Below are 22,409 nucleotides of genomic sequence, written 5' to 3'. Positions count from 1 at the left end.
ACCACCACCGCTGTACTGGCAGCCATCAGCCTGGCTTGTGTCTGAGAAGAGCTCCCCCTGTGGGAGCGCACTGACCAGGGGGCAGCTCCTGCATTGAGCGTCTGTCCCCTGGTGGTCAGTGTGTGTCATAGTGACCAGTCATTCCCAGTCGTTCTGCTGTTAGGGTCAATTTGCATGCTACTCTTTTATTATATAGGATAGAGGCCTGGTGCAAGGGTAGAGGCTGGCTGGTTTGTCCTGAAGGGTGTCTTGGATCAGGATGGGAGTCCCACTGGGGTTCCTGGCCAGCCTGGGTGAGGGGCTGAGGGCCAATTTCAGACTGGCCACACTCCCTTCAAGGAGGGGGGTCCTGCTGGGGTGCCTGGCCAGCCTGGGTGAGTGGCTGATGGCTGTTTGCAGGTTGGCCACAGCCCCTTCAGGATGGGGATCTCCGCTGGGGTGCCTGGCCAGCCTGGGTGAGGGGTTGATGACTGTTTGCAGGTTGGCCAAGCCCCCCAGTGGAGACCCTCACCCCATGAGGGTGTGGCCAGCCTGGGTAAGGGGCTGATGGTTGTTTTCAGGCTGGCCATGGCCCCCAGCCACCCAAGCTCCCAGTGTAGGCTGGCTGGAAGCAGGTATCTGGGATTTATTTATCTTCTATAATTAAAACTTTGTTGCCTCGAGCTGAGGACACAGCCGGCCAGGGCAGGCGGGAAGCTTGGCTTCCTCCATCGCGGGGTAACCAAGCCTCCTGCTTGCTCCAGCTCTGTGGCTGCTGGCCGCCATCTTGGTTGGGTTAATTTGCATATAGTTGCTCTGACTGGCTGGTGGGCATGGCTTGGGTGTAGCGGAGGTGCGGTCAATTTGCATGTTTCTGTTTTATTAGAATATGTGTGTGTGTGTGTGTGTGTGTGTGTGTGTGTGTGTGTGTATACATATATATATATTATTGAAGTTTTCAAAATGCATTTTAACACACTGTATGCGGGAAACATATTTATACGTTCTACCAGTGCAGTAGAGTGCGGGACACGTATTAATACATTTTTTATAGACTAGCGGTAGAATGCGGGTAACGTATAAATACGTAAACTAAAAGTTATCATAATTTTACTGAATGTTGCCATTTGTGCAAAAAATTAGCAAAAATGGCCCGCGCCACCTGTTAGCGTGCGATAAAAACTACCCGCAAACAATGTGTTAAATTTTCGACCAAGGCTTTAATATAAGGTATCTATAAGGTGAGAATATAGCATTAGTTCCCCTGTAATAAAAAGGGAACAAATAAATTTGTCAACTACCTTAGTCATTTACAGTTCAAGAAATAAGTAAAAAAATATATAACGTTTACATCAGTCTTTTATGGAAAATAACTTCATTTGCAAATCTGTCATTCTACTATCTTTATCCTATATAATAAAGAGGTAATATGCAAATTGACTGTCACACCCTTGCACAAGATGGCCACCCCCATATGGTCAAAGATGGCTGCACCCATGTGGTCACAAGATGGGCACCACAAGATGGCCGGCAGGGGAGGGCAGTTGGGAGGGGCCAGGCCTGCAGGAGAGGGCAGTTGGGGGTGACCAGGCCTGCAGGAGAGGGTAGTTGGCAGGGACCAGGCCTGCAGGGGAGGGCAGTTGGGGGCAACTGTACCAGCAGGGGAGGGCATTTATATAGCAAATAAAACTATTCTCAAGTTTAAGTCACATTACAAATTTTGATGAAGTTCATAATCTGGCACATAATTCTTAACTTACTGAAAATTTCTGATACCATAACCAGTTTATGTTCTTAGCTGAAGCTGCTCAATACTAAAACAGTGAAGATAAATACAAGTGTTCACAGTACCTTAGATTTCATCTCATTCCTGGGCTTGAACACAATTATTTAGAAAATTTCTCCAACTATCTCATACTGAGGAATTTTAGTATCCTATAGAGTTATTCCACTTGTTTTTTGGACAACTCTCAGATTCCAAGTCTCTTCATTACCAAAAACAGAACTGACTGCACATGGAGTTAAACCATGTGAAACATTTCCTATTCCTTGTCATGGAAATAACCAATCTGCTGTCATCACCCAAAACAATGATGGGTGTACTCATTTCCTACCAATGTTTCTACATGAATTTCTGGGGTATATTCTGCTATAACTTTATCAGAAAACCCTAGGGAGAAAAAATTCAGTAAATTACTATTTATTATGTTTTTAAAAAGTCTTCTTTAAACAATATACCCTTCCAATCTCATTTATAATATGATTTAGGAAAAAGTGAGTACTTTTTTAAAGTATTAAAAATTGTATTTAGAACATACAATTTCAGGTACATTATAAAAATACTTTATACAAAAATGGGGAATTGGCTATTTAAAATACATATATAAATATATATTTTTGTGTGTATACACATGAATGTTAAAATTATATTATGTATTTACATTACATATGTATCTTTTCTTTCCTTTAATGAAAATAATAAGAGGGGCTGTAAGAAATGCCTGAAGGCCTTTCCTATGCAAGTGGCTTTACAATTTGGTCCTGGGTTACCAATATTATTATTAGGTTCTAATCCATAGCTACAACAAACAAACAAACATGCCCTAACCGGTTTGGCTTAGTGGATACAGCATCAGCCTGCGGACTCAAGGGTCCCAGGTTCGATTCTGGTCAAGGGCATGTACCTTGGTTGCGGGCACATCCCCAGGAGGGAGTGTGCAAGAGGTAGCTGATCGATGTTTCTCTCTCATCGATGTTTCTAACTCTCCATCTCTCTCCCTTCCTCTCTGTAAAAAAATCAATAAAATATATTTTTTTAAAAAACAAACGAACAAAAACTACAAATAATTCTAGCATTCTCTTTAGGATCTTTTGCCCATATGTATTGGCTCTTAGCTCAGTTGTGGTACTTGAGTTACTACAGCAGGAGGAAGTGACAGATAAACATATCAAATCAGCTCGAAATACTTAAAGGTTAAAGTCACCTTGGTGTGAAACTAAAAAAAAAAAAATTCTTATTTCTTAACTCTAAAATCTTGAGCCATAACCCAGGAGAAAAATATACCACCCCCTCAACTCTTATCATAATCCTATTCAAGATCCAAAATAAGTCTGTTGTCTACACTCACTTCCATCAGCATAAAAAAAGAACTGATTGCATGCTTAAGTTGCCTATGTTTGTGACTTAATATAGTCCATTTAGAGTTTCTGCCTTCAGAAATAGAATTTCATTTCTGAGTTAATTTTCTTAAAAGAAACATAACTTCTTTCCTCCCAAAAGCACATCAAGCTCTTGATTACAAACATGGTTCTAAGTGGCTAATAACTGCATATTTAAATTTCAAACTATGCTGCTAATCCCATCCTCCCATACTTCTACTCTATCTGTTCTCATTTCGAAAAACCTTATGCATTAATAAAAATACTACTTCCTTGATGCAGGGGTTAAGGGGAAAACATAATTCAAACAGAAACCAATACTTGAATGTTCTGTACTACTATGAAAAAGAGAGTATTTCTGTTTTGTATTTTTTTTTACTATTGATAATAAGAAGTGTAAGATTTATACACCTATATAAATGTAAACATTCAAGCTGTTTCTGACTTCAAAGTGTACTTAACCTTTGGTTTTTAAGCATCTACCAACTCCTATGCAAGGAGGCTTTCCTAAAAAGCCTCTGGATGTTTCAGTTGGACTCCTACAACGTTTGGATTACTCAATAGTGGCAGAGTCTCCACCAGTCAATTCCACTTGATTTCCACTTGACTTGAGGAATATGGTCTGTTCAGAAGTAGGAGCTGCTTGCAGTTATATTTCTTTGGTATTTTTTGTTGTTACAATTAAAAAAAAAATTGATACAACTTCATGAGACATATGGGTGTGGGATTATACCTCTTTTACTCTATCTGTGTTAACAGAGGCTCGGAGTTAAAGATTTATCAGAGGTACATCATAGTTTTACCAACTTCCCGACCTTTATCCCATACCTTATTTGTCCCTTAATTAAAGGAGTATTTAAAAGTTTAACCATAACACTAATTAACTAGGAAGATAGGATCATAAAATCTTTATAATATTCACCTTATCTGCATAACAACTATACTATTTATATATTATTCTAGTACTACTGGAATATCACAGATTTCTGCCAGTTCTGTAATTTCTAAAGAATGACCTTAATTTGTAATGCATTTATTTTAATGCATATTTGTGTACCATCAAAAGTCATTGTAACACAGGCAAGCACACCACTCTTTAGGAAACTGCCTGAGTCATTTTGCTTTTATTGACCCAAATTTGTCCCTATATAGCTTCTTCAAAATGGTTCTGGTTTGGCTTTCTGCAATAACAAAAAACAAGCCTCCTTTGTTCATTATATGTAACATCCTTCAAATAATTGAAAATATAAGTTTATGCTTTCTTTAATTTTAAATTATTCAAAATAAACAGACCCAACTCCTTTTTCTATTAATAGGACATGATTTTTACTCTTTCAAAGTGATTTTTGTCACTGTTCATCATCACCCACTGCCACAGCTAACGTTTCCTTCCAGGAACTGTTCCAGATACATACTTTACATGAATGAATGCTTTCACTTCTCAAACAATCCCTTGGGGCAGGCAGCATGCTCTCTCTTAGACAGAAAGAATCTGAGTCAGAGTGAAGTTAGGTAAGCTGCCCAAGGTCATATAGCTAGAAAGGGCAAATTTGAGCTTAAGCTCAGAGAATCGGGCTCCAGAGTCTGTGGTACCAACCACTATGAACTACTATTAAACTACCACACAAAATACTAATGTATTATTAAATATCGATTTTCAAAGTAAGTAATATTAGCTATGCTTATTGGTTAAATAATACAACTTACTTAATCAACTGTCTTATAGTTAAATCTCTGACATACTAGAGTGTAATTATTTTAGAAGCAGCTCTATGCATGAGATCTACACTTTTTTAAAACAGTCAAGAATATCCTAATATATAAAAACCCTGGGTCGTAACGATCAGTAACGACCAAGGCTTGACCTACTGGAAGTCAATCCTGCAGTCACAGCACTGATTGCTTCCGCTGCAGGTGCGGTGCCCCAGCACTAACTGCTGAGGGGGCTGAGAATCAGGGCCAGAGAGAGGCCTGAAGAGAGAAGCAGGGACTGATCTGCTGCCTCTGTGGCAGCTTTTGATCAGCACTTACCTCTCTCTTTCTCTCCCAGTCTGGCCAGCAGCCACTCCTCCATTTCTTTCCAGGCCTCCACCAGGGCTTCTGATCAGTCCTGCCTTTCTGATCAGGCCCTGTTGATAGGCCCAGAGACGCTGACTGGCAATTAGCTCAATAATTAGAACCAAATGTGGGTGCTGTGGGGAGCCAATGGCTGCCTAGCAGGCAGAGCTTTTGATGCTGGCATTGAAACCAACCAATCAGAACCAAATTGGCCAGCAGAGGAGGGCAGTTGGGGGTGAGATCAGGCCTGCAGGGGAGGGCAGTTAGGAGCGATCAGGCAGGCAGGCAGAGGCAGTTAGGGGCAATCAGGCAGGCAGGCAGGTGAGCAGTTAGGAGCCAGTGGTCCCAGATTGCAGTCGGACATCTTCCAAGGGGTCCCCAATTGGAGAGGATGCAGGCTGGGCTGAGGGAACCCCCCTCAGTGCATGAATTTTGTGCACCAGACCTCTAGTTTAATAATAATTTACCATAGGTAGAGGCTTGTTATTAACATCACTTAATTTCCACATTTCTCAGGGAGACAATTTGTTAAAAATATAGTTGAATTACAAGCTGTTACAAACTAGCTCAAAAAATTTCCCCTTATGTTTTAGTGCCCTTTGCCTACTTTTCAATAAATCTTGATGTCTACAAAAATCTATTTAAATTTTTAATATTCAAATACTTCTTTATCCTATAAATATACCCAATTTTCTGACTCTTGCTTCCCCCTCTTAACCAATGATCTCCAAATGAGCAAAATGAATGTTTTCTCTTTGAATAAAACTGTCTTGCTGCCCTAAACACATTTTAATGTCCTAGCTTCATGATCTTTTATCTGCACAGTCTCTTACCAGAAAAAGTTCAAAATTTTCAGGATGCTAACTGAGTATGTATTATGGCCATAAAGTGGCAGACTATGAAGACTGCTCACATGATTAAAAAAACAGATTTGCCCACAAGATGCAACTCTTTCCTGAAATAAAATGTACTTATTTCTACTATGTGATGAAACATTTTCAATCTAACATCTGGATTATTTAGAAAAATGTAAGCAACTGTTGAAATAAATTCATTTAATTATGTTTAGTGTAACCAAAAGTATAAGTTGTAAAAACAGTTCAGCAACTAAGCCCTTTGCTCGCACATAACTGACATATTCTAATGTGACTACAATATACTTCTAAATTTTCCTAGCTTATTATACATTTAACAATCTAAGAACATCTGTGAATGATCTAACAGATTATCTCAGATGTATTTTCCTTCAGATGGATTTTGACAGATTATATGAAACATTTGTAAATTCAAAATTTTCAACTGAATTGCTTTGTTTAGAAGTTAATATAGAAATGTGAATGATCATTATTTATCACAAAGAATATTTTTTAAAAGTGTTTAAAGAAGTAAGGATCAATATATAATTAATTTATTGTTACCTAAATCTATCATTATTTTATAATTCAAGCCACAAGAATAAGAAAAATTATCATCTATTTTCGGTTTTGTAAACTCAATTTCAATAATATAAGTTATAGTCATAGATTTAAAGGTCAGAGACCAGCTACTCAAATGATGTTTTTTTAATTCTGTGGTAGAAAAACAGTTGAATGAAGTCCTGGAATGTAATTTCTAGTACCAGAAGGTCAAAGTCTATATAAACACTGTGATTCACTGGATTAATAAACTTGGCCTAGTGGACTGTTTTTGAGGTCCAGGGTGGATGCGGCTTCAGTGTAGAGTACACAGTCTGGCCCCGGAAATAGAACCTTGACAGTTCTATCTCTAACTGTCCTTACAAACCTTCACTGATAGATAACCCAGTGCTCAGGCTAAGCTGACGTGTGGTGGGCAACTCAATACATAATAGTCAAACACAATGAACCGATCACCATATCTAATGCTTTAGTTACTCTCTCATTTGAAAATCCATTCCACCTTGACAATCCCCCAGGTAGCCTGGACTTCATTTCCACCTTTCTGTTACTAAAATAGTCTTCACTTAACATTGGTGCACATGGTCTAGCTTTACTTTGGCCTTTTTTCAGCATTTGTCCTCCAACTTCATTGCCATCTTTTTTCAACTAAGGTGTAGTTGAAATAGAAGTCAAGCCATTCTAATGATATAATTATGTATTTTAAAGTAAATACTATCTCTATTATTACTTCTTCCTACTTCCTGCTCATCACCCACCTTCTGATTTAAAAATACCTTTCTGAAGGATATTTTAATCCTTCATGCCTACTCCCACAGTCATGAATGTGTTAGTACTGTAACTCTCTGAATACAATGTTTGTCTAACAGAAAGAAAACAAAGTTTAATGAAAGTTTATTCTTTTCCTACCTTTGGTGAATTTCACATTGTAAACGTTCTAGTTAGAATAAATAAAGTTAGTGTGACCACCATGTTTACAAAATCACCAGTATATTCCTTAGTTGGACATTAACAGAAGTGCTATAGTAATAACAAATTCTATATATTTGCAAACATTAGCTCATTTAATTCTCCTAATAAACCTTTAGATGTTATTCCCATGCTCACAGAAGTTACTTCATCAAGGTTACTCCCATTGCCTGGAAAGCTAATATTGAAACTCAGGACTGTCTCCAAAGACTGTGATAACTGAATTAAGTCATACTATCATAAATATACTTCAATGGCTGCTTTGCCAGCCAGAATATATTCAAACATCCAATTCTGCTTTCTGTACAGAAAGATTTGTAGCTTTATTTTTGTAACTATAATATGACTAACATATAGTATAGGAAAGGTTTAGAGAAAGGCATTCAATCATCTTTATTTATGTAAATTGGAAAAATAAAACGGTTTCATACAACTTACCATTTAACATCAACAGATTGTCAGTTCCTGGATGTGGATAGCTCAATCGACCTTTAAAAAGACAGGAAAGTTTGAAGATTATTGAGCTATTTGCAAATTAAAAAAAGAAAGGGGTATAAGGGGAAAATTATTGAACACAGCATATTTCTTAAGGACTAAAAAGGTAATGCTTAACTCAAAGTACATTAACTAAAATGATCTTTGAAAGTTGAAAACAAAAACAGTTAACCTACTTCCTAGATCATAAGAGCACAGTGAGATTCGGAAAAAAATCCCTATAGAATAAAGCCTATTTATTTTGAAATGTAAAAACAATGTAGGTATCCTAGTCTTTCAAACTTAATAGAGGATGTGAGAATTTCTTAGTATTACAATGTTTGTAATTTTGTTTTTCTAAAAATAAAATTTGAAAAAAGTAATTTCTATTTTTAAATAAAAAACCTAAATATTAAAATAATAAACATTAAAAATTCATGATGACTTGCCATTTAATTCTGTATCATTTTATATAGTTGTATTTGAAGAAATTTAATGAAAATGTCTTAGAAGTATTATTACAGATACTGGAAATCTAACTTGTTTTAAGTTTACAGATGATATAAAAATAAAAATATAAAAAATGAAAATAGTAAGGCTTAAGAGAATAGCATAGTATTTCCTTCGAGTCATTCTTCAGTTAGGAGTTTTGCATTAGTAAATGCAGAAAGGACAACAGTATATACATTAAGAAAAAAAGGTATGCATGAACATACTGTAGTTTATCCAGCATTTTTACATTCTAGCTTGTTTGGTGAAATGCCAACAGTGAGGATAATCACTGTTTTTAGTTCATTAAAATATACGGCTTTTCTCTAACACCTAAATCTCTGATAGACTATTTAAGAGATACATTAAAAACCATTTAGAAATCTGCTGAAAATTAAATGTCTGTGAGATTGCATTTTAGCAACTTTCAGCATAGTCCCTTTAAAAAGACATTATTGGGACCTGGAGAGTAATATGCTGAGCAAAATAAGCCAGTTAGAGAAAGACAAGCATTACATGACCTCACTCATATGTAGAATGTAAAGAACAAAATTAACTGATGAACCAAATAGATCCAGAGATACAGAAGCATGGAACAGACTGTTGAATCTGAGGAAAGGAGGGTGTGGGTGGGTGGAAAGAAATCAAAGAACTTGAATGCATATATGCCTAACCCATGGACACTGACAATAGGGTGGTGAAGGCCTGGGGCAGAGGGCGGGGGCAGGCTACAAGGGGTCAATGGGGGGGAAAAGAGGACATATGTAATTCAACAGTAAAGATTTTAAAAATAAATAAATAAATAAATAGGGTAAAAAGACATTATAACAAATAATGTATTGCTACCAGAGGGGTGACCAATAAATATCTGAATGGAGTTGGTGTGATTAGTGAGGAGTACAGATGAACTGCATTACCTTTACCACCTCTGCAACTACTCTACGTTTCTGGGCCCTTTATTCTGTCCAAATATTCCATACAAGATAAATCTTAAACAAAGGTGTCACTCTAACAGCACAGAAATATGTTTATTGTTGTGATAGCTTAGTATGTACAGAAAGCAGAGCTTTCCTAAACAGGATTCCAATAGCATGGAACATTACTTTGAAGTATCATAGTTTATTATGGAAATATGCCTGTTTCTAAACATCTTGTTGCAGATGAGTAAATTTAGAGAATATAAGACCACAAAAAAATTACTGTTATTTCTGACTTGAGACTGAACATCAAAACTATGAAAGTGACAACCTGTGTGGCTGTTCTGTATAACAAGTTCATTAAGTCTTGTACACTGACAGTGTGTGGGAGGCTGAGAATACAAATATGCATAATATACAGTCTTCCCTTGGTGCTTATGATGTAGTAGTGAAGACAGACACAAATATACAATTTCAATAAAATCTGCCAAATATGAAGAGTTATGTATAGTATGCTATATAAAACCCCTCACAAAGGTATTTAACCAAGTCCAGGGATTCAGGCAAAACTCCCTGGAAAAAGTAAACTGAACAAAGCCTTAAGCCTCGCTCCACTTAAAAAACCCCACTAACTTTCAACTGCCACATAACTACCTTCTAACAGATTCATTGTTCATTTTATTTATCCCAAGACACAGATAACAAGATATTTTTATTGCTAATAGTTTTTGACTTCTTGGCTCTAAAGGGACTTAAAAGGCACACATGTGGAAAGTTCAAAAGACAGCTACCTATTTACAAATGAATATATATACTTGTGTATATGTTCTAAAATATAGATCTCAAAATGAAAGAAGAAATTTAGACTATGTTGAAATTAAACAATTACTTTTTCTCTACTTCAGTGAAACTACATCTTTACAAGTTAACTTTTACAGTTACATTTTACTTAGGATAGTTTAAAATTACTTTCACTAAGAACCTGCCAATTGATAACTTAACATTTAAGGGCTGTGCCAGAAACTTTTCTAAGTTCTTCACAACCAGTTATTTAGCCCTCACAACAATCTATGAGTTAGGTACTATGATCTTCCCATTGAAGATAAAGACTCTGTGCCACAAAAGATGAAATCACTTGCCCAAGTTACACCTGTCAGGTAGCTCTGGCAGGACTCCAACCCTGACAGTTTGGCTCCATACTCTTAATCACTATCTTATAATGACTTCCTAGGAGGTAACGTAATTCAAAAGAAGGTGTATATGGCTAATTATAGGAAAAAATCAGCCATTAAAAAAAGTCACAGAATTTTCTATAGTATATTAGAAACATACTTTAATATAGGTAAAAATACATTGCTGTAAAACCAATTTCTTCTCCCTATTGTCCAAAAGCCCTGTGGTGCAGAGACTAGTAGTTGTATACTAACACCTGTTCCTGTGAATAGCAGGACCCCCAAATGCCTAGAGTAAAAATCTACATTTCTCAGCTTTCCTTGTAGTTACATGTGCCCATGTATGTAAGATCTGGCTAATGAGATGTAAAGCAGAATTGGTATGAATAGTTTCAGGGAAGATATTCCCTTTCCTTTACCTTTTTCCTGCTTGCTGGAATGAAGATGAGATGGCTAAACTAAAACAGCCATGTTATATCATGAGGCAGAAGCTGGGTGTTACGGATAACAGAATCAGACAGAAGAAGCCTAGATCCATGAAAATCACCATAACACTTCTAGGGGTCCTATGTTTATGTAAGAGAAACAAACTTCTATTTTATTTAAGCCATTTATGAGTTTTTTGTTGACCCAGAAGATCCTAATCTTACAGATAGTCCTCTAGTAATAAATGTGGTCAAACTGCTCATTATTGTGAAAATATAATGTGTAATTTTATAATAGTTTAATACACCTATAAATAATAAATATATTACGCCTTGACACTTCTTTTACATTAAGATATTATGAAATTTAAAATAAATAATTTTGAAAAATATATATTTATTCTTAGGTGTCAGTGAATAGCTAGAGGACCTACAGTATCTTGAAATTATCTTATTAGTCTGTTTTGGTTTAATAGTAATGTGTATAATACATATACATGATATAATTCATGTTAACCATTTTAGATGTATATTTGAGCAATGAAAACACTAAGAAATTGACCATTGCACTGCATATAACTTATCACATATAGACAAGTTGTCAGTTACTAAAATTTTAACAAAGCAGTTTTTTTAAAAAAATATACTTAAGTCAGGCCAACATTAATGAGTTCTTTCTCTAAAACAACTGCTACCAATTTTAAAAACATAAAATAGTGATGATAAAATAATAAAACTTCTTATGCCACTTCTTTGGATTTAAACCTTTTAACTTGTATAAATGTGAACTAGAAAGAATGAAAATGAAGTCAAACACTTCCCTGACATCTCTTCGTATTTGTAAAACTTTAAGCTGAAGCATCTCGTAACAGGAATATGTCCATTTGATGAAGCATCATCCTATTTCTCTTCCTGGATATCACATTTTCTTGATCCTCCTCTATCACCAGCCACTCTTTAAGTCCCCTTTGCTGTATCCTCCTCCTCTTCTCAACTGTTTAATAGTGAAGCCCCCATGTTCAATCCTTGAATGTGATGTCTCTTTTCACATGTCCTCCCTAGGTGATATCATCTATTAACAAAACTGCATTTATCACCTCTAAGCAGAGGAGTTCCACATTTATGCCTCTACCTGCAATCTTCCTATCTCAACCCCCACATCACTGAACAGCACTCTCTTCCATCTGGATGCTCATCCCAAAACCTTGGGTTAATTTTACCTCTCTGTCTAATTTGTGTACACATCTGTCACTAAATCCTGCCTGCTCTATCATCAACACAGACCCAAATCTAATTGCTCTTTACCATCTCCCTGTTTCCCTAGCTCAAGCCATTCCCATCTCTTCACAGACTATGTGATCCTGTTAAAACATAAGTCAGCTGCTGTTGCTCTATTGCTCAAGACCCCCCGACACTTAGAATAAATATCTGTCTCTTCACCCTCTACCATTCAGACACACTGGCCTCTTTTCCATTCCTCAAACATGCCAGTCATATTCTCATTTCAGGGTCTGAATATTTCTTCTTTATGCATAAAATGCATTTGCCCAGATATGACCAAAACTTGCACCTTCCACTAAATTCTGGTCATTAAGAGATGCCATCCCAGACCATCCTAAAACAGCAGCTTCTTTCTCTCTCCCTTGACACTATGATTCTTCTTCACACCACTGGTTCTTTTGTCTCTATCCTTCATTAAAACAGAAGATCCATAAGGGCAGGACTATGTATTTTTGTTTTCCTCTACTACATCTCTAGCATCTAAAACAAAGCCTAGTGTATAACAGGCTCTCAAATATTTGTTAATGGGTGAATAAAATATCATTTGATTATGTGAACCATGTATATATATATACATATACATACACATACACACACACACACACACACACACACATGCACACACGTTTTTTATTGATTTCAGAGAGGGAGGGAGAGGGAGAGATAGAAATATCAATGATGAAAGAAAAACATTGATTGGCTGCCTCCTGCACGCCCCCTACTGGCTATCAAGCCTGCAACCTGGGCCTATGCCCCTGACCAAAATTGAACCCTGGGCTCTTCAGTCCACAGGCCAACACTCCATCCACTGAGCCAAACTGGCCAGGGCTTGGCAGACTTTTCTAATATTTTTTTCATTGTCTATATTTCATCTCTATTTCCAAACCTAATTAGAAAAAAAAAATGGTTCATAAGAAGTCTGGTAAAATCCACATAGAATGTGGTCATTACCAACCTTGAAAATCTCTAATCTCTGCTCCAAGAGGCAGGACAGCCATTCCTTACTTCACTCCCAAATCTCAATACATACCACATAAAAGCCTAAGAATAAGATCATACAAACACAGAAAAGACCCTGGATCCAAAGTACCAATATAATAAAGAGGTAATATGCAAATTAACTCTCATGCCCTCACAAGATGGCTGCCTAAGACCAGGCCGGTGAGGGTGCCGTGAGGGGCAACCAAGCTGGCAGGAAGGACAGTAAAAGACGACCAGGCCAGGGGGGGTGGGGCACTTTGGGGCAACCAGGTCAGAAGGAGGGGCAGTTGGGGATGATTAGGCTGGCAGTGGGGGCAGTGAGAGGCGACTAGGCCGGTAGGGGAGCAGTTGGGAGAGACCAGGCTGGCGGGGGGCGTGGAGGGGAGGGCAGTTAGGGGTGACCAGGCTGGCAGGGAGGGGGCAGTTGGGGGCAACCTGGCCAGAAACGGGGCAGTAAGAGGCGACCAGGCCAGAGGGGGCAGTTATGGGCGATCAGGCTGGCACGCAGAGGCAGTGAGGGGCGATCAGGTTGGCGGGGAGGGGGGCAGTTAGCAGCGACCAGGCAGGCAGGCAGGTGAGCGATTAGGAGCCAGCAGTCCAGGATTGTGAGAGGGATGCCCCACTGCCGGTTTAGGCCCGAGATCGGCAGTCAGACATCCCCCAAGGGGTCCCAGATTGGAGAGGGTACAGGCTGGGCTGAGGGGACCACCCCCATGAACAAATTTCGTGCACCAGGCCTCTAGTCCTATCTAATAAAGAGCGAGTATGCTAATTGACCCTCACACAAAGATGGCGGCACCCACAGCCAATAAGGAGGGAATATGCTAATTGACTACCACAGCCTAAAAGATGGTGGCGCCCAGTTCCCTCAGTCCTACTGGGGCAGCAGGAGTGCCTGCCTCCAGAGACCTCCAGTCCCGTCAGCCCCTCAGCCTCTCAGGGGTGGCCCGAGGTGCAGGCAAGCCTCGGATGGTGGCTGCCCAGCTGACGGGAGGTGCAGGCAAGCCTCAGATGTCAGCTGCCCAGCTGCCCAGCGCCGCCCAAGGCTCAGGTAACCAGGGCCGGCCGAAGTTTGCGCTGCCAGCAGTGGTAGCAGCAGAGGTGTGATGGGGCGTCACCTTCCCCTGATCGCCGGGTCGCCTCCCGTTCCTGAGGGCTCCCGGACTGTGAGAGGGGGCAGGCCAGGCTGAGGGACCCCCTGCCCTCCAATGCATGAATTTTCATGCACCGGGCCTCTAGTATCTAATAAAAGCCATCAATCTACTTTAGTTTCCAGAAAAATTACTGTTTAACTCATTCTTAAATCAGGATCCCATCATAATTGTTTTACCTAATAATTATTTATAACTCTTAATGTTTTTATGTGATCTACACTAAAACATATATCAAGAAATATCAAGAAATACAGAATATCAAAAATTTTGTTTCTTGTAAAATATAATTACAAAAGACTAAAGAGAGTCATTAATCATCTAGTATGATAAAATTGGTACTAATTAAGATATATGCAATTAATACTGAAATCAAGTTGAAGTAATGGTTGCAAAATTTTACACTGTTGAAAGGCAAAGATCATATTAATAAGCAATGGACATTCAAATTTGCCAATGGCAGTGTAAACTGGCATAAAACAAAAAGTTGGCAATATATGCCTAGAGCTTTAAAAACAATTGTATTAAGTCTATTTTATGAAAATAAAAACAGAAAAAGCTTAGTAAATTTTACTTAAAAATTTGAAATAACTAAATGTCCAACTGTAGGGGAATGGTTATATAAACTATTTCACATGCATGTTAATAATTTTTTAAAATTCTAAATAAATATTGAAAAATATGAATAATTTTGGAACATGTGCAATCATTCAGCCAATGGTTTATTAAGCCCCTCTTATCTGCTTGACATTTAACATCTTGTTGATCATAAGCAATGGACAGATGTTGATCAAGATAAAGCCAAAACAGAGGTTGCCATTGGTCCCATGACACAGTATCCTGTGGAAGATCTAGGAGCTGTGAGCATGTATGGTTGAGTGATAACTGACTTTATAGACCAGAAATCACTGAAAACACTGAAACCTAAACTGGTGGGTGCAAGGGGAGACTTTCAAGAAACAAGCCATTTACTGTAGCAGATACCCGGGGAAAGGCTCAGAAACATGAGGCTCTGGTTATCACTGAGAGTAGATGTGGGAAGGCTGCTGACTGCTTGTTAGTTTTTACCTGAATGAGACACACACAGCCTCTTCTTGGCTCTTTTAAGGATACTGGCAACCAGGCGTACAGCTGGTTGAAATGAAAACCACAGATCCAGGTCCATTTTACAGACCAATAGAAAAGGCTGAGACACAGACATTAGGAGAGTTCCATCTGACTGGCTTACAGCAATGTTCACTACTAAACCCCAACTACGGTATGTACATCAAACTTCCAATCATCATTTTTGTCTTTTCTTTAAATGTGAATAGCAAAGAATCATAAGATATTTGATGAAAGCCTTCAGCATGAGCAAAAAAACCCCTAAAAAACAAAAAGATAAACAAACAAACAAACAAAAAATAGAAAAGAGGAAATTAGAAGAAAAATAAATAATACAAGGAACTGGAAAAATAACCTTCCAACACTATAATATAGTATTTAAAGATAGACACTCCAATGAATAAGGTAAAAGAAGAATAATGAGAAAGTCCTAAGAATATTTTTAAAGAGGATCTTAAAAGGTCAGAGAAAAATTTTAACTGAAAAAAAATTATAGAAGGATTGAAAAGTAAGACATGAGGAATTCACTCCAAAAGCAAAACAACAAAAGGAAAAGCAACAGAAAACAGAAAATCTGATGATGAGAACAGGAAGTTTAGAGTTGAAGAACAGGAATTACATAAAGAGGTAATATAAAAAATAGAAGGAAATAAATTATCGCAGAAATACCAAAATTTTTAAGAACAGAAGGAAATTAATGTCTGAATTAAAAGTTGACCATAACATGCATCAGAGGAAATAAAACAAAGAAATGAAAGGAAGACAGGCAGGCAGAGCCTTCTACCCCCACCTCCCTCCAAACACACACTGAAAGACCCATATAGTAAATGTATATAAAATTTCAGAACCACAGGCATGAAAATACCCTGAAATAGCTTCCAGAACGAAAAGCAAAATATTCAAAAACACAAAACAACCAACCACCATCCAAGTGGACAGGTTTCAGATGGTATTACAGTAATTCTGAATATAATGAAGATTTGTTCGTCCAGAGTACATAGGACTTTTTTTTTAAGTTTCTGTTCTTACTACAAAAGTGGTATTCATTAAAGGAAATCTAAAAAAATGATAGAAAAAAAAGTTAAAATTATAATTCTACGGTTCCACAAAGTAAAATAACCATGTTTGATATTTTTGGTATATACTTTTATAATCTTTTCTTTTCCTATTTTTGATTAAGATATTCTCAGTATTCAAATCTGCCTTCCCTCCAATCTACTTAACTTAAAAAATGAGTTAAAAAATGTATGTACATAGACTAAAAAGTTATATAGTGCCATATGGCTCATATAACAAAAAATAGAAATCTTCTCCCTCATTCTGTACTTCTGATTACCATTCATTAGAGGTAGCTACCTGCAACTTTTTTAACTGATTCTTCATGTCATTATCCGTAAGTAATATGCTTCTGCTGTTTCCTACATTTTAGGTATTATTTGTTAACTGTCTAATTTGACTTACCTATCCCCTAACACTTTCTCTGCTTTGTCCTCTCAAAATGATTATAGAACCATTTTTGTTTAAATTAGGAGTCATGCTACTGTGATAATGCAAATAACATTCATAGATGAACCATATGTTTTATACTATAACACAGCGATTTTCAACTGATATGCTGCAAGAATTTTTAAAACATGAAATACCTGACTATTATTTAGTCATGGGCACTGGCCTCTTTTCCCTTAAAAAAATAAAAAATAAAAAATAAATGACAACTGCCAACACAATAGCCGTCTACTGTGAATGAATCAAAATTATACCTAGACTTTGTCAGATCAGCAAAAAATATATTTCTTGGTGTGTGTATAATTTTATTAGTTTATGTGTGCTGTGAGATGAAAAAAGCTGAAAATCGCTGCTATAACATATTCTTTTCCCTATAACTGTTTTTCCTGGAATTAATCATTGTTTCTTGTTATGTACTTGTCACTAATTTGTCCCAAAATTTAGAAGAACTCAAAACTTCTCTCTATACATGAAAAACCATCAAATAATTATCTAGATGGAGCTTTTTTCTGCCATCAAAGGCATGCTTTTTCTAGCTCTCTATAACTGTCATTTTGATAAACATGCTCTCAAAGTTGAGAACCTCTGTCCAACTCAAAAGTTCACAAGTCTAAAATGTAAGTTCTCTCACAGAGACTTTCAGAAATTCATACAAGTTATTTTGTGATTCAAAATGGTAAGTTCAGGTGAAGGGAATCAGAGGAAAAAGAAAAGTATAAAGAAAGAGGCAAAACTATTTGGTATTATCACAACAATTTAGTAGCTCAGAGAAGTATTCCTTGTTTTCTCAAGGGTTATTTTTGTCAAAATTACGCAGGCATTCTTACTTCAGGAGCCTTGGAAATAGGTGTTGAACAGTGAAGTAATAAGAATGAAGCTAGATACAAAAAAAACCACACAGTCAATAAAAAGTTTTAAAAGCATCCGCTTCTGAACATTTGTTGGCATAAAATCATGCTCTAAATTATTTTTTCCTGAATTCCTTTTAATTGTTCAGGGAACACTGGTAATGGCATTGTGACTTGCCAAGACAGATCCTCCCAAGAACTGTTATATAAAATGCATTTCATCCTATAATGTTCAGTCAACTCTTAAGAGCTAAAATTAAATATTTTGTTTGCCCTTATACTTTGAGCAAGGGGTAAGCAATTTTTGGCAAAAATGCTTACACAGTAAGACCTTTTTACAAATTGCTGAGGGCAGGAAGAGAAGAACGCTTAACAATAATCACTGTCTTGTTCTTTTGTTTAAAGTAGAGTGAACTGACCCACACATACATAAAAGGTCCCATATTATTTAATATAGGTATGCAAAACAAAACTGTAAAGTCACAAAAGTGTACTTGGCAAAGCATGATTTACTTTGGCCATTAAAAGAATCCATATTTATTTCTTTGAAAAGGAAAATGTTTGCCAAGAACACAAACAGTTATCAGAAAATGGGATGTTAATGGTAAGAAACGCCTGCAGAATAAACAGTTGTTCAGTGCCACTCATACTAAGGAAAACACAAAGCAGTGTGTTCGTGTTCACAATCTGGAGCCCAACACAGCACACACTCCGCAGGGCAGGCTGGGCAGCGTTGCACCCCATCACATCAGGCTCCCCTAAGGGAGCTATGCCAGGACTAGTCCGCTTTCAGTTCCTCAAGTGACAAGCTCCTCCATACTTCTGGTCCCTTCATCTCGTTGGCGCTTTCCCTCAATATTTTTCACCTTTGTACTGCTTAGGGCTTCAGGTCTCAGATTCCTTTACTTCACATCTAAATTAGGTACCCTCTTCTCTCCATTTATTATCTCCCTAAGCACCTTATAATCTTACTCCATAGTATTCCTGACACTCTGTATAACTATATATATGTAACTACATATTACATCTATATGTTATATTATGTTAGCATATTACGTTTATACTAGAGGGCCGGTGCACAAGACTCGTGCACTCAGGGAGATGATTCCTCAGCCCAGTCTGCACCCTCTCGCAGTCTGGGAGCCCTCAGGGGATGTCTGATTGATGGCTTAGGCCCGCTCCCCGCAGTCAGACATCCTTAGAGCTGCTGTGGAGGCAGGAGAGGCTCCCGCCACAGCTGCTGTGCTCACCAGCCTTGAGCCTGGCTTCTGGCTGAGCGATGCTCCCACTGTGGGAGTGCACTGACCACCAGGGGGCAGCTCCTGCGTCAAGTGTCTGACCCCCTGGTGGTCGTTCTGCTGTTCAGTAGATTTGCATATTAGCCCTTTATTATATAGGATATTATATATACATATACATATGCATATATATATATATATGCATATTATACACATAACTATAAGGTTTCTCTTTCCCCAATAGGCTATACAGTCCACAAGAACAAAGTTCATGTCTGTTTCACATAACATATATAGCCAGAGTCTTGGACACTGCCTGGCACAAAAGCAGGCACACTTAGTGGTTGCCATCACTTCACATCCATAGAGCCCCTACAAGATATGTTTAAATTAGGGGTCATGCTACTGTGATAATGCAAATAACACCTTACCCATCTGATATGCTAAACTATAAAAATATTAACATTAAACAATGGAAGTTCCCTACTGACCAGTGATAAACACTGGAAGGGGGAAAATAGAAATAAGCTGCAGTAAAGCATTTTGGGCTTAAGTAGGGATGGGAGGGTCCCTCTGTCAGTACAATCAGTTTTTAGCCAGACCAATAATCTGCCACTTAAGTTCTTTGGATTCCAGAGATCTGCTTGATTGCTATTCTTTCTAACGACACTAACTCTTACCTTGAGTAGTTTATGCCTTTTCCTTTAGAAAAGAAGTGAATACAACTTTCCAGTTTCTGCCACCTCTATGGAAGCCAGCATCCATGATGGCCTCCAGTGGCCCCTACTTCCTTGTCTTCACCTCTCCTGAGCAGCAGACCTTTCCCCAGTTGAGCAGGACTAGTAGGATATCCTGGATGATGGTGTGAGACTTCTAAAACTAGGTCATGGAAGACACTGGGGCATTCCCCTTGAGATTCACCATTCTCTCTGGGGGAATCAAGCAACTACACTGTGAGAACACTCAGCAGTCCAGTCGGAGGTCCTTGTGGTGATGAACTGAGCTCTCTTGCCAACAGCCATGAGTGAGTGATCCTGGAAAAGGATCCTCCTGCCCCAGTCAACCCGTCAGATGACTGCAGCCTCAGCCAGCATCTTGACTGCTACCTCATGAGATCCTCAGCCAGAACTGACCAGCTAAACTGCTCCTGAATTCTAACCCAAAAAAATTGTGAGATAAGTGCTTATTCTTGTTTTAAGCTGCTAAATTTAGGGATAATTTGTTATGCAGCAGTAGATAACTAATATCACTCAAGCACAAAAGTAGTAGATAACTCATCACTCAAGCACAAAGACATTTTTCAAGAAAACGTTCACCATTAATATAAAGGGAAACAAGAAATTCATTGAAATTTTTTAACCTATAACTCCCTTCTCCTTTTTTATTAGATCCCATAAGGGAAACAAAGTAACTGTCTGGTTACTTGAAAACCCTTTTAAAGGATAAAGTAAGACTCATTCTATTTTCTGGAAAAAAGAACTGCCTGTGTCAAACAGAAGACAGAAATTTCTGAAAGGGAGGAGCAGATGAGATATAAGAAATGGGGCAGAGGTGAAGTGCTGCCCTAAAGATCAGGGGTGGGGAAAAAGGGAAAACAAATCAAATCCAGGAACTGGATTTGTCACAACCTTGCCTTAGCAGATTTTATTGAAGTCAAGCCTCCCCTGCACCCCACAAAAAAAAAAAAAACAACACCCACGAAATGATCAGAGTGCAGGGAGGAAGATATCTATCTATCTATCTATATAAAAGGTAGGATGTGAGGGCGATCTGGCTGCGACATCTGTCACCCCATTGATCGCCAGGGTTGATTCAGCTGATCTGGCTGGCTAGGCGGGTGTCCCCCTCCTCCCTCACCGATCCATGTGCGTCCCTCCCGAAGCTGCGCGCTCGGTCGAAGAGGATGACCTCCCGAGGAGAGGACCGGTCTTCGGTCAAGGGTATACGAGTAGCTGCGCTCCCCTGCTAGAACCTCCAAATAAGCCCTCAAGGTCCATTTATATAAAAGGTAATATGCAAATTGACCACATAGCAGAATGACCAGTGGGCTATGACATGCACTGACCACCAGGGGGCAGATGCTCAACGCAGGAGCTGCCCCCAGCCTGCCAGCCAACCTCTATGTCCCTCCCCGCCACCGGCAGGCTCCGATAGCCCAATGGGGAACAGGGATCCAGGGGTGGGGTGGGTGGCAGCAGATGCGGGCAGCGCCGGGGCCCCAATCGCCCTGCCAGTTGCCCCCACACAGAGGGCGACCGGCAGCGGAGGCAACGGGGGTACAGGGCCAGCTGCCGGCAACAGGGGAAGATCGGCCCTGACTGCAGGCCAGGCCTAGGGACCTGACCTGGGTATGAGTTTCATGCGCTAGGCCTCTAGTATAATATGATACCAGGAGCTAGTAGAGTATACCTATTCTGGTGAGAAAAGCAAGAAAAAATTTCAAGTGCCAGCACTTGGGTATCAAAATTGTTTATTAGGTATATGATGGCAATTTACAGAAGTGCTAGTCTTACTTCTCTATTCTATGTACAGAAGGTTTCTCAAAATTTTTTGTCTTTTTATTCCCTTTCATAATAAATGTGGAACATAAAATACTCCAATTAAAAACAGATTTGATTGCTAAAGGTAGTGGTGAGCATGTTTTGACCATTTACATGGTCAGAGATAATTTTTCTAACAAAAGAATTTTGAATTTACTTGAGATTTTTTAAAAATATATTTTATTGATTTTTTACAGAGAGGAAGGGAGAGGGATATAGTTAGAAACATCCATGAGAGAGAAACATCCATCAGCTGCCTCCTGCACACGCCTTACTGGGGATGTGCCCGCAACCAAGGTACATACCCCTTGACCGGAATCAAACCTGGGACTCTTCAGTCCACAGGCCGATGCTCTAGCCACTGAGCCAAACTGGTCAGGGCTACTTGAGATTTTTTATTTATTAAATTCAACTTAGCCTTGCACTGCTTCCATTTGCTTTTTCAGTCTTTCTAGGTTTCCCTCCACTTTCATCATAACACAGACTAGAGAACAAGAAAGTCTGAGATAATTAATAGTGCAGCAGAGAATGTTTTCTCCGAACATCTTCAAAAGGCCTTTTTAAATAAGACAGGGAAACAACAATAAAAAACGTTTCATTATCCTTTGGTAATAATTAATGTTGGCTTTATATTGTATTAATTTCCAAGAGTTTTCTTTCTAGATAGTCAAGGGAATAGAAATTCTTCATAATCAGAAGTTAC

At 38.4% G+C, this 22,409-nt stretch overlaps 1 protein-coding gene across 16 annotated transcripts in view; it reads right to left on the bottom strand.

The window, feature by feature from the left end:
* Nucleotides 1-22,409, bottom strand: part of CPEB2 (cytoplasmic polyadenylation element binding protein 2) — a 65,993-nt gene that overhangs the window by 25,808 nt on the left and 17,776 nt on the right. For 15 of the 16 annotated variants that reach the window (XM_036329087.1, XM_036329093.1, XM_036329079.1 and 12 more), the window contains one exon: nt 8,019-8,069. In XM_036329087.1, coding sequence (XP_036184980.1) covers nt 8,019-8,069 — 51 coding nt within the window. Of the gene's footprint in view, nt 1-7,520; nt 7,549-8,018; nt 8,070-22,409 lie in introns of those variants that run through there. The other variant, XM_036329107.1, reaches the window with a different exon arrangement.

The sequence above is a fragment of the Myotis myotis genome, unplaced genomic scaffold (genome assembly GCF_014108235.1).
Source record: "Myotis myotis isolate mMyoMyo1 unplaced genomic scaffold, mMyoMyo1.p scaffold_m19_p_1, whole genome shotgun sequence".
Classification (NCBI taxonomy): Eukaryota; Metazoa; Chordata; class Mammalia; order Chiroptera; family Vespertilionidae; genus Myotis; species Myotis myotis.
Note: the sequence above shows the minus strand (reverse complement) of the source record. Positions and strands in the feature narration are given on the sequence as shown.